The 13,086-nt window shown below is 42.6% G+C and overlaps 1 protein-coding gene across 1 annotated transcript in view; it reads right to left on the reverse strand.

The window, feature by feature from the left end:
* LOC144508245 (protein-glutamine gamma-glutamyltransferase 2-like) overlaps window positions 1-13,086 on the reverse strand; it is a 56,723-nt gene that overhangs the window by 11,373 nt on the left and 32,264 nt on the right. The window contains exons 7-10 of the mRNA XM_078236061.1: window positions 12,802-12,920; window positions 11,686-11,814; window positions 4,880-5,057; window positions 2,666-2,801 (exon numbers count right to left, since the gene is read on the reverse strand). Of these exons, the coding sequence (XP_078092187.1) occupies window positions 2,666-2,801; window positions 4,880-5,057; window positions 11,686-11,814; window positions 12,802-12,920 (562 nt within the window). The remainder of the gene's footprint in view (window positions 1-2,665; window positions 2,802-4,879; window positions 5,058-11,685; window positions 11,815-12,801; window positions 12,921-13,086) is intronic.

Raw genomic sequence — 13,086 nt, forward strand, 5'->3', positions numbered from 1 at the left:
TTTTTGAAGAAGTGACCAAAATGGTTGACGAGGGAAGGGCCGTGGATGTCGTCTATATGGACTTTAGTAAAGCATTTGACAAAGTCCCTCATGGTAGGCTGGTGAAAAAGGTTGGATCTCATGGGATAAAGGGGGAGGTGGCTAGATGGGTGGAGAACTGGCTTGGTCACAGAAGACAGAGGGTGGTAGTGGAAGGGTCTTTTTCCGGCTGGAGGCCTGAGACTAGTGGTGTTCCGCAGGGCTCTGTATTGGGACCTCTGCTGTTTGTGATTTATATAAATGATCTGGAAGAAGGTGTAACTGGGGTGATCAGTAAGTTTGCGGACGACACAAAATTGGCAGGACTTGCAGATAGTGAGGAGCATTGTCAGAAGCTACAGAAGGATATAGATAGGCTGGAAATTTGGGCAAAGAAATGGCAGATGGAGTTCAATCCTGATAAATGCGAAGTGATGCATTTTGGTAGAAATAATGTAGGGAGGAGCTATACGATAAATGGCAGAACCATAAAGGGTGTAGATACGCAGAGGGACCTGGGTGTGCAAGTCCACAGATCCTTGAAAGTGACGTCACAGATGGAGAAGGTGGTGAAGAAGGCATATGGCATGCTTGCCTTTATAGGACGGGGCATAGAGTATAAAAGTTGGGGTCTGATGTTGCAGATGTATAGAACGTTGGTTCGGCCGCATTTGGAATACTGCGTCCAGTTCTGGTCGCCACACTACCAGAAGGACGTGGAGGCTTTGGAGAGAGTACAGAGGAGGTTTACCAGGATGTTACCTGGTATGGAGGGGCTTAGTTATGAGGAGAGATTGGGTAAACTGGGGTTGTTCTCCCTGGAAAGACGGAGGATGAGGGGAGACTTAATAGAGGTGTATAAAATTATGAAAGGCATAGATAGGGTGAACGGTGGGAAGCTTTTCCCCAGGTCGGTGGTGACGTTCACGAGGGGTCATAGGTTCAAGGTGAAGTGGGGGAGGTTTAACACAGATATCAGATGGACATATTTTACACAGAGGGTGGTGGGGGCCTGGAATGCACTGCCAGGCAAGGTGGTGGAGGCGGACACACTGGGAACGTTTAAGACTTATCTAGACAGCCATATGAACGGAGTGGGAATGGAGGGATACAAAAGAATGGTCTAGTTTGGACCAGGGAGCGGCGCGGGCTTGGAGGGCCGAAGGGCCTGTTCCTGTGCTGTATTGTTCTTTGTTCTTTGGGGTGAACACAGTAAGAGTTTTAACAACACCAGGTTAAAGTCCAACAGGTTTATTTCTGTAACTTGATTTTGTGTCTCTGTGCACTGTTTGAGAGCACATTTCCACTCCATCTGACGAAGGAGCAGCGCTCCGAAAGCTAATGGTATTTGCTACCAAATAAACCTGTTGGACTTTAACCTGGTGTTGTTAAAACTCTTACTGTGTTTACCCCAGTCCAACCCCGGCATCTCCACATCATAAGTCAACAAATGCAGAAATTTGAAAATTTCATGCACCAGCTGAGATCTCCTCAAGGACTTAGTTTGAGAATCTTTATGATAGATTGGGGGACATGATTAAAACCTCCTATTAGTTCTTAAGATTGCTCACCGTCTATCATAATTTCAGCCTCCGCTTGCAAAATTCAAAATTTCTGATCATTGTTGAAAATAAAGAGAAATTCTGTCTCCAATTTCCAATGCTGATGATCAGCATCCATGAGTATGAGTTGTTATTTTGATTAATAAATTGGACACTGCATATTCCAAAGAACTATGCCATGTGTGATCAACCCATTGCTGATAGGCAAAAAGTACAGTCAAAACTTTGCATCGTTGCACACTTTTCCTGTCTACATTGAGCTTTGTCCTGATCCCCACTCTTTATATCAATTCTTAAAATATCCAAAACCTTAAGTAAACCTGTCATGATGGGCAAAGCTCATGACAACATTGGGCTGTACTTGCAGGCCCTTTACCCTTGAACCCCCTCCAGCTATCCTATGTCATAATTACAGATTAAGAATCTCTTTTGTCTCTGGTCTGCTGCCAACGCAACTATATCAATTTATTCCAATTGTACATTAACTTACTTGAAATATTAGCTGCAATCCACTTCTCTAGTATACTGAAATGCACACCTGTCCCCATTCTTGCAGGCCTGAAAGCTGTATTCCCCAGCCTGCCATTCCCATTCCTGACATTCCAATTTCGTTTAGCTTAGTTGGCTGGACAGTTGCGTTCAATTCCTGTACTGGCTGAGATTACTAACCTCGCCTGAGGTGTGGTGATCCTCAGTTTAAATCACCACCAGTCAGCTCTTCCCCTCAAAGGGGAGGGCAACCTATGGTCATCTGGGACAATGGTGGCTTCTACCTTTATTCCCCAGCTCAGCACCACCTCTGGTATGACCATGCTTCTGATTTCATGCTGCTTAATATTCAATCCATTTTGCTTTCCTCTTTTCCTTCTCTTAGGTTCTCCCTCTGGCTCCTTGTTTAAATACTGGTAGTCAGACTTATTTTTACGATGGAAAATATTCATTCATTCCACTTCTCACTGGCACTAGAGATTGTTGCCGTAAAGTTCTCTCCACACAGTATAACTATATTGGTAGCATTATGTTATTCTGAGTGCATTTGTTAACTAGGCATGCTGCTTGAATATTCATTTCATTGTTGAACTCACCAAATCATATCTTTTGATTTTTTCGGCCTGTTTGTGCCTACATCATAGTACACGTCAATGATTAAGTTTGCATCAGTATCATGAGCAGAATCAAAGTTTGTGACCACACGGGTAGGAATTCCTAAACACCTTAAAACTAAAGAAAGAGTTATTAATTTAATTCCATGTGTTTCCAACTATAGAAGAATGACTATCCCAATGCTCTTAAAATGTCAATTCTCAAACAATGCAATCATGTGACATTTGGATGCAGGTTACATAGGCCATTTGTTGAAAATTTAAGTCTAACAATTCAGCATGCAATATGGAGCTCAATTATTAGAACTTTTTGGATCCTAACTAAATGCATAATAAACTGACTTTGATGTGAATAAGGCGAATGGCAATTAATATGGGCAATTGAGTTTCAATCTATTGCAAAAATAATGCAACAAATCAGTTTGGTGTGGAGCTGACACACCAGCCCTTCCTATAGCCTAATGCACTGCAGGTGAGCTAAATAGGGAGCCCATGGAACTTGCACCCACCCCACACTTGGGTAGAAAACCCTACCCTCGGGGACTACTAGCCAGTCAGATTGGCCAACAGCTCCAGCAGTCCCATGAGAGATTTAATGGGTGCTGCTGAGACAGAGAGTAGATCCAAGAAGAAGGCCCATGGATCCCAGAGCAAGGTAAGTCTGGGATCTTGAGTGGGGGAATTTGGGCAGTTTAGGGAAAGGAGGGATGAGGGGTAGATGGGGGTGGTGCTCTATTTCATAGAGCAAGCTGTAGGAAGAATGGGAGGGAGGAGGGCAACAATCTTAGGGTGGCTGCTGCCCTTCCTGAGGCAAAAAGGACACACCCCAAAGTAGGACCCCACCTTCCTTCCCATCCTTTGAAAATGTATTTTTGATAAAAATCGCTTGTCCACTCCCAACTTACCGACACTTTGACTATGTTATGTTATGGGCAGTGTATTATCAGGGTCCATTAGCTTAACAAGTTAAATTACTCTTAATTATTTATTTAAATATGGTGGGTGGTATTTCAGAACCCCCCCCCCCCCACCTTTCCCTTAATATGATGGTGAGCTTGTGGATGGGAGGTGGATTTGACACTGACGCTATTTTACGTGCCGGGCACAACCAAAATACAACCATGGGGCACATGTAATCCAGCCCGACCTCTCCTGGTGCTAGACTCCAGCAATCAAATAATCCCATAACCTTTTAAATTTGAGAGAACACAATCTTAGCTTTGTGTAATCTCTTCTCATTATTTAACCATTATATTCCAGGTATCAATCGAGTAAACATATGCAACATATCTCCAAGGTTGATACATCCTTCCAAAGGTGTTGTGCCCAGAACTGTTTACAGTATTCCAGGTGTGATCTAACTAGCTGAAGTACAAGTTCTTCAATATAGTCCTCTTGATATAATTGTATTTTTATTTATTTTCTGGTGCCAGTTTCCCACACCACTCCTTCAGTCTGAAATGGAATCTCTGGTGGCACAGTGGTTAGCACTGCTGCCTCAGAGTGCCAGGGACCCGGGTTCGATTCCCAACTCGGGTTGCTGTCTGTGCAGAGTCTGCACATTCTCCCTGTTTCCTCCGGGTGCTCCAGTTTCCCCCCACAATCTGAAAGACGTGCTGGTCAAGTGCATTGGCCATGCTAAATTCTCCCTCAGTGTATCCGAATAGGCGCTGGAGTATGGCGACTGGGGGATTTTCACAGTATCCTCATTGCAGTGTTAATGTAAGCCTACTTGTGACACTAATAAATAAACTTTTTTTAAAAATTTCTCCCACACCACTCCTTCAGCCAATCTTACATTGGAGAACCACCACAACGCAACCCTCCACCCCTCCCTTTCCCCCCACACCCCCCCACACGTCATTGAAAGTACACATGTGGAATTTTCACAGGCATTCCCCTGAACTCCTGCAAGTTCCAGGAAGAGATTGCCAAAAATCCTGGAGATTAACATAAACAGCTATTTACATTTCTCCTTTAAGGTTTCTCCTGATCCTCCACTGAACATTAAGTCAGCCAAAATCTAAGGGCAGTCTCGCCCAAAACATTCTTTCACCACCCACTAAAATATGTGTTCGAAACGTCTATCTCTGTCCAAATTTCTTTGGGAATAATTAAATACATATTCACATTTACCAGTTCAATTTCAACTGTAAGTTCCTTATTTTTGAGATGTCACACAGATTGTCTCTCTACCTGTACAGGTGACTGCTGCAAACACCCAGCACTGCCCATAGCGAACTGCTTTGCAGTCACTATGAGACCATTTGCGAAGGATTGCAGGACTTCCATTCCATTTCCCTGGGTGTACTCCACCACTATATGGGGAACTCCATCTGCCAAAAAGTATTCCGGTATCATCATTGGAATTTACCTGAAAGGAGTAGACAATACATTTTTATTGGCATTGTTGTGAAGCCATGACAGCAATGAAAAAGGCAAACACATTGAAGAAATCAAAGGCATTAGATAATTAATGGTCAGTTACAGCGTAGCTCGATGGAACCCTCTTTTGTTGCTTTTAGCACTTACTAGTTTCTAGATTTTTGCAATAAAATACACTAAATTAATGGAAATAACTCATTAAATAACTCCCACGAGGCCAATGTCTCTTTGCCAGATCCTGCTTTATTTACAAATAGTTAGTAATACTCAGACAGGTACTTCCCAGTACAGAGTATACACTCTGTGTTCCGGGAACCTGGACATGCCACATTATATAACTCTGCAGGGCTCCCAGATTGGACAGCAATAATTGCCTCAATCAGGGAGCTCATATTCTAACAGGTCCATCTCGCAGACCTCGTTAAAGACATTACAATCCGCATTGATTCCATATTATGTTGCTATTGTGGGACCTCGCTGTGTACAAATTGATTGCCATGTTTACACTTCAGAAGTACTTTATTGGTTGTGACGCACTTTGGCCTAAGGCCATAAAAGATGTGTTCATAAATGCACATTCTTTTGCCCAATAAAAAGACATCATAAGCTTAACCTCAAGAGATGAACATTATTCACTATGGACTCTTTGAAATTGACTTTTCTTTTTAAAATTGGCCAATGAGCTGCAAAAAGTCAGATGACCCATAATGAAAAACTGCCTTACTGTCTAACAGGCAAAAGACTGTTAATTGTACATTTCCCTGAAACCATCAGGAGACATTTCCAATTTGAATGGGTCATTTTGAAACAAGAAAGATCTTAACCATCCCACAGATCCCTCAGTTGAATATGTTAAATCAATTGACCAGAGTGTGACTAATCAACTCAAGACCACCATCATATTTGGAAGAGGAACTGTTATTCAGAGGAGACACATTAAGACAGCTATATTTGTCCCTTCATAATTTTTTAATTGGTGACTGCAGAAGTAAGAGCTAGCAGCAGCAGCAACAGTAATGGCAGTAGCATCTATCTCTTAAAAGAGCCTGAGGTTGTAACACTGCAGGGTCTCCAAGCTTGTCCCTTTGTGGGTTCACCAATATAGCAAACTGACTTCCTGGTAATGAGATTACAAAGAACAAACTTCATGACCTGCAGAAAGCCTATCCCTTTGGCTGTTAAATGCTCTTAAATCACTTTTCAATAGCAAAGAGGACCTCTTCATCAGGCCTGCAATGTGTGTTTTGCAGAACAAGATAATCATGTGCATTATGAACTATTCTTTTGTTTTAATCCATAAAAGTGCACTATTCACTTTAACTGTACTTGCCTTGAGTGAATTTGTATGTGTAACTGTGTGAGGAAGTGCAATAGCATTAGATTTCAGGGTAAGTGCGTAAAGAAACAATCATCTTTATTTAAACCCAGAAAACACATTCTGCTGGTTAGTCAAGTTGACTATGCATTCAGGATTTACAAAGCGCACATTGTCCTCTCAAAAGCTTTGGGGAAGGAAACAACGGTTTCAACGGTTCTCTCTCACCTTGTCTGTAACAGAACTCTTTATTTTCCCTTTGTTTTCACTTGGTGCTTTAATTCACAATCTTCCAAAATCCTAATTTTGCAACCAGCGACTCTGAATGTTCTCCTTTTTTTTACTTTAACTTTGAAGATGACTTGAACTAGCCTTGCCCTTCACCTGGATTTCTCAATAATGGGTGGGACTTTGCAGCCTCGCTCGTCCCGAAACCATAAAATCCCACCCAAGTTCAACGGACCTTCCTATGCTCTGCCCCTCGCCCGTTTCGATTCCTATGGCGGGCGGAGTGGTAAAATTCCAGCCAATAACTCAGGAATGTCTGTTACAAAGCTTAGAGTTTGATTTATTGTGGCAATATTTCTTTGAGGGGAGCCCCAGGATATTCTTAGGCAGCATGGTGGGGGAGAAAGGGAGAGGGAACACCCTCTTTCCTTTCTGCTATCCCTTGGGAGCTGAGTGATCCCCATTGAGGAAAAATCTCCCCTTATTTGAGCACAGTGTTGTCATCCACGTGCCTGGAGAAAATGCATGAAAATTGATACTAGTGTGAATAGTCACCAAAAAAGACACACATCCAGACCAAGGAAGAATAAAAATGTTCCAATCAAGATAGTGGAAGGTAAATTTGAGGGGATGAAAAGACTGAAATTTGCAGGGGAGAGAAAAATTGAATCACAACCTTTGTCTTGAATTGATTTTAAAATGCTTCCAATGAAGATCTGAGGGAATATGTAGTACAGCTCATCACATCAGAATACATCTATGACCAAAAGGGATCAGTTAATATGGCCTGCCTCAGACTTAGCTATCACCTTTCCTTTTAAGGATAATATCCAGACAGCTAAGAGATTAAATAGAGGGTGCTCAACAATGGCGCAATGTACTTTGCTGGGGCATAAGAGAGTAATTTTGAAAAAATTAGGGGCGGCACTGTGGCACAGTGGTTAGCACAGCTGCCTCACAGCACCAGGGACCCAGGTTCGATTCTGGCCTCGGGTCACTGTCTATGTGAAGTTTGCACATTCTCCCCATGTCTGCGTGGGTTTCCTCTGGGTGCTCCGGTTTCCTCCCACAGTTCAAAGATGTGCGGGTTAAGTTGATTGGCCATGCTAATTTGACCCTAATGTTAGGGGGATTAGCAGGATAAATGTGTGGGGTTATGAGAATAGGGTCTGGGTGGGATTGTGGTCGGTACAGACTCGATGGGCCGAATGGACTCCTTCTGTACTGTAAGGATTCTATGATTCTATAAAAACAGTAAAATATTGAGTCATTTGGTTTATAACAGTTGGTAAAAAAGCTGGATTTTATTTTTGAATCCTGGAAGTAAACCTCATTCTTTAATTATAAAAACTCTGATTAGACCACACTAGGTGTACTGTAAGAAATTCTGGGCACTATCCCTAGGAAGGATGTGCCGTGATTTGGAAGAAATGTGCCATACTGTGATAACCCTCATGACGTCCACGGGGAATCAGTGATTGATCTCCCCATGGGGCTCGTTGCCTATGATTTCCCATGGTAACAGGCAGTGACTTACCCAGCTGGAACGCATTGCCCGATCCTTTTATAAGGCAGGCCCAGGACTGGGCCTGCTGAACAGTAGTTTCAGGCAAGGACTAGTGTGTGTACACCATGGTAGTGGTTTTACTTTGCATTCTGTAATAAACTATGTTCCTTTCCAGTCGGGGTTCCAGAGTCATTACACATAAGTTTACCATGATGATTTCTGGATTCCTAGAGTTAAATTAAAAGGACACATCAAACTCAAATCAGGGCCATTTTCCCTGGAATTTTCATGTTTGGAGAGTGATTTGATTGATGTTTTCAAGCAAGAAGGGAACCGATCGAATAGCAAGTAAACCAATACTTCTTCACACAAGGGGTGTTTGGAATTTGCAGCTTCATTCTGCAAGCTGTAATTGATGCTGAGTCGATAATCAGTTTAAAGGTAAGATTGATGGATTTTTGATATCCAAAGGCACTGGGGATATAGAGCAAAGTCAGAATAATGGAGCTAGGTCGCACATCAGTCCCATTTTCATTAAAACAGGCTTAAGAGGCCACATGGCCTTTTCCAAGGATGTACAGATGAGGTGATTTGGCCATGCTGAATTGCCCTAAGTGACCCAGATGTGTAGGATAGGAAGATTAATGGGGTAAATGTAAGGGGTTACGGGGATAGGGCTAAGTGGGTGGGCCTGGGTAAGATGTTCTGTCAGAGAGTCAATGCAGACGCGGTGGGCCGAATGGCCTCCTTTCTGTACTGTAGGTATTCTATAATTCTTGAACTTCTGTAATTAAAATTGTTATTTTATTATTAATTAACATTATTCTATCAATATCAGCATTTGATGTGTCCTTTCTACTTTCTTCAGGATGTTATTTTATGCTGATTCATCAGTGCCAGATGTTAATTTTATAGTAATTGTATGCGGGTGGTGGGCATTTATTGGGGTTTCACTTGACAACATGTAAAGTGACACTTATTGAAACAGTGGTGTGGTTCTGTTGGTATCTGCTTGTAAATGTAACACTGAGTAATATCCTTTATCCACTCACTTTCTAGATTAGAACACTAGACATCTTTCACTCCCTGGCCTAGGTGACCATTCTTTATGGGTGAGCTTATTCAATGGATGGAATTTTCTGGCCATTCCCGCTGGCGGGATCTTCCAGTCCTGCCGACGGTGACATCCTGCCACAGATCCCTTGGCAGTGGCGAGAGCAAACAAAGGGAAATCCCAGAACATCCCAGAATACAGAGAGAGGCAAGGGAGGAAATTGCTGGGTCCTTGAGAGAAATCTTTGTATCCTCACTGGCTACAGGGGAGGTCATGCCAAGGCGGCCTTCACGAAACACGACAGCGCAGAGTCACTGAGCAGAAACTGATAGCCAAGTTCCGCACACATGAGGACGGTCTAAACCGGGATGTTGGATTTATGTCACATTATCAGTAACCCCCACAGCTTGCCTCCTGGACTTGCACAATTTCACAAGCTGTACTGTCTGGAGACAATACACATCTCTTTAACCTGTGTTGAATGCTCCCTCCACCCACATTGTCTGTACATTTAAGACCTGGCTGGCTGTAGAGATTTGCATTCTAATCAGTATTCTGTAATTTGATTTCTGTGTCTGTGCCCTGTTTGAGAACAGAGACCACTCCATCTGACGAAGGAGCATTGCTCCGAAAGCTTATGGTATTTGCTACCAAATAAACCTGTTGGACTTTAACCTGGTGTTGTGAGACTTCTTACTGTACAGGGGAGGTCCCAGAGGATTGGAGAATAGCCAATGTTGTTCCTTTGTTTAAGAAGGGTAGCAAGGATAATCCAGGTAATTGCAGGCTGGTGAGCTTTACATCAGTGGTAGGGAAATTATTGGAGAGGATTCTTCAAGACAGGATTTATTCCCACTTGGAAATAAGTGGACGTATTAGTGAGCGGCAACATGGTTTTGTGAAGGGGAGGTCGTGTCTCACGAACTTGATCAAGTTTTTTGAGGAAGTGACGAAAATGATTGATGAGGGTAGGGCAGTGGATGTTGTCTACATGGACTTCAGTAAGGCCTTTGACAAGGTCCCTCATGGCAGAAGGTGAGGTCGCATGGGATCAGAGGTGAGCTGGCAAGGTGGATACAAAACTGGCTCATTCAAAGAAGACAGAGGGTAGTAGTGGAAGGGTGCGTTTCTGAATGGAGGGCTGTGACAAGTGGCGTTCCTCAGGGATCAGTGCTGGGACCTTTGCTGTTTGTAATATATATAAATGATTTGGAGGAAAATGTAACTGGATTGATTAGTAAGTTTGCGGACGACACAAAGGTTGGTGGATTTGCGAATAGTGATGAGGACCATCAGAGGATACAGCAGGATATAGGTCGGTTGGAGATTTGGGCGGAGAGATGGCAGATGGAGTTTAATCCGGACAAATGTGAGGTAATGCATTTTGGAAGGTCTAATACAGGTAGGAAATATACAGTAAATGGCAGAATCCTTAAGAGTATTGATAGGCAAAGGGATCTGGGTGTACAGGTACACCGGTCACTGAAAGTGGCAATGCAGATGGAAAGGGTAGTCAAAAAGGCATACGACATTCTTGCCCTCATCGGCTGGGGCACTGAGTTTAAAAATTGGCAAGTCATATTGCAACTTTATAGAACCTTAGTTAGGCCGCACCTGGAATATAGTGTTCAATTCTGGTCGCCACACTACCAGAAGGATGTGGAGGCTTTAGAGAGGGAGCAGAAAAGATTTACCAGGATGTTGCCTGGTATGGAGGACATTAGCTATGAGGAGAGGTTGGAGAAACTTGGTTTGTTCTCACTGGAACGACGGAGGTTGAGGGGCGACCTCGTAGAAGTCTACAAGATTATGAGAGGCATGGACAGAGTGGGTAGTGAGAAGCTTTTTCCCAGAATGGAAGAGTCAATTACTAGGGGTCACAGCTTTAAGGTGCGAGGGGCCAGGTTTAAAGGAGATGTACGAGGCAGATATTTTACACAGAGGTTGGTGGGTGCCTGGAACCCGTTGCCGGGGGAGGTAGTGGAAGCGGATACGATGGTGATTTTTAAGGGGCGCCTTGACAAATACATGAATAGGATGGGAATAGAGGGATATGGTCTCCGGAAGGGGAGGGGGTTTTAGTTAAGTCAGGCAGTATGGTCGGTGCAGGCTTGGAGGGCTGAAGGGCCTGTTACTGTGCTGTAATTTTCTTTGTTCTTTGTTCTTTATATCCCACCACCAGCCAATGATGGGTTGCCTCCACCGCAGCAAAACATGGCGCGAGCAGAGTGGGCAGAAAATCCTGGCAATGAGTATTAGCAAAATAATGTGGGCAAAGCACCAGACCCAGTTCTGATCTGAGAAAACACCTGCACAAATGCAGCAGCGATCCATAGAAAGCCCTAAGTGAATTCTTTATTTCTTGACACAGATATTGAGGCAGAGATCAGTTATCATCACAGACTGGGAATCAACTTGAGACCTTCAGGTTTACATGGCTCAGAATACAATGACTTTAAAACCAAAACCATTGGGAAAAACTGTACTTTTACCTTTGAGATTTAAATACTTACCATGGCAGAGACAATTCTCGCGATATGAACAGAAAACCCTCTGCTGCTGAGTGCATTATATGGGTTTTTCAAATATTTGGGTGTTTTGTCCAATAACTTTAGGCAGATGTCCAAAATATCTTCTTCAAACTGTAAATATTCACATGTATCAATTAATAAAAGTATTAGAAATGATTCATCAACATGAAATACTTGAGTTTCTCTCGGGCTACAGGACTCCATTTGATTGCATTTTACTTTTTTGTTTTTCGTTCATAGGATTAGACTTCTCTGATTGCCATTGAGCTGAGGGGCTTCCTCAGCCATTTCAGAGGACATTTAAGAGTCAACCACATTGCTCTGGGTCAGATCAGAAAATGACGGTAGATGGATTTTTATGACAATTCACGATGGTTTCATCATCATCAGACTTAATCCCAGATTTCTATTGAATTTCAAAATATCACCATCTGTCTTGGTGGGATTTGAACCCGGGTTCCCGAGAGCAACAGTCTGGACTACGACTGTCTCCCGTTCTTAATACTAATCAGTTCGGTAATATATAAGCTATGTCTTCTCTGCATCCTTATGCAAAGTTTGCAACTCCAAAGAGTAACTCATTGTTTCTTAGCGCCTCAGAATTTTATAACTGTTCATTTCTCTTAAATATTTCTCTTAAACTGCATTGTTCAATTGATACAATAGTTCCAGTGCTGTAGATCAGGGTGCTGTGCACATCCTTATAAAATTCATCTGGTCCCTAACTCCACATGCAGTGCAAATTGGGGAGTTATAGACCAATAGAGGAATATCAGATCTTCCACAACAGCACTCCACGTGACAGCTTTCAAGGCTCCGTTTGGCATTACAAAGCATACAGTTTGACAGCTGCCCTGTTTGAAAATCAACTCAGAAATCATCCTACTCAAAACAATAAAACACTGTGCATCTTTAGGAATTCTGCCATTTTTTGTAAATTTCAGAAACACTTTGTAAACCTAAATTTGATCTTGTATCAAAAATGCAATCTGAAACAGCATTCCTAATAAACGATGTAAGTAAACATCTGAAATGTTACAGGACTTTAGCAAATTAAGAGAATGACTCAGAATATTGCCTCATTTTCACATACGGTACCTGTCCAAAATTCCAGAGAGCTCCTTGCATGTGATTACGACTGCCAACGTAAATAATTCCAGTTTCATTCATCACATATTCATCTCGCTGAGAATCGCTGTTCAGAAAAACCTCATCCTCTGAAATTAGATGTGGTATTCATTAAATCATTTGGGATGAAAAGACAAAAGAACAATTGGAATTTTGGACCTGGTGATGCACTGATGCTAGAAGAACCAGTCAAAATCAGCTGAAAATTGTAAGGCAACCACTCCAGCACAGTCAGGCTGTGAGTCTAGGCCACAT

This window comes from Mustelus asterias, chromosome 20 (assembly GCF_964213995.1).
Source record: "Mustelus asterias chromosome 20, sMusAst1.hap1.1, whole genome shotgun sequence".
Taxonomy (NCBI): Eukaryota; Metazoa; Chordata; class Chondrichthyes; order Carcharhiniformes; family Triakidae; genus Mustelus; species Mustelus asterias.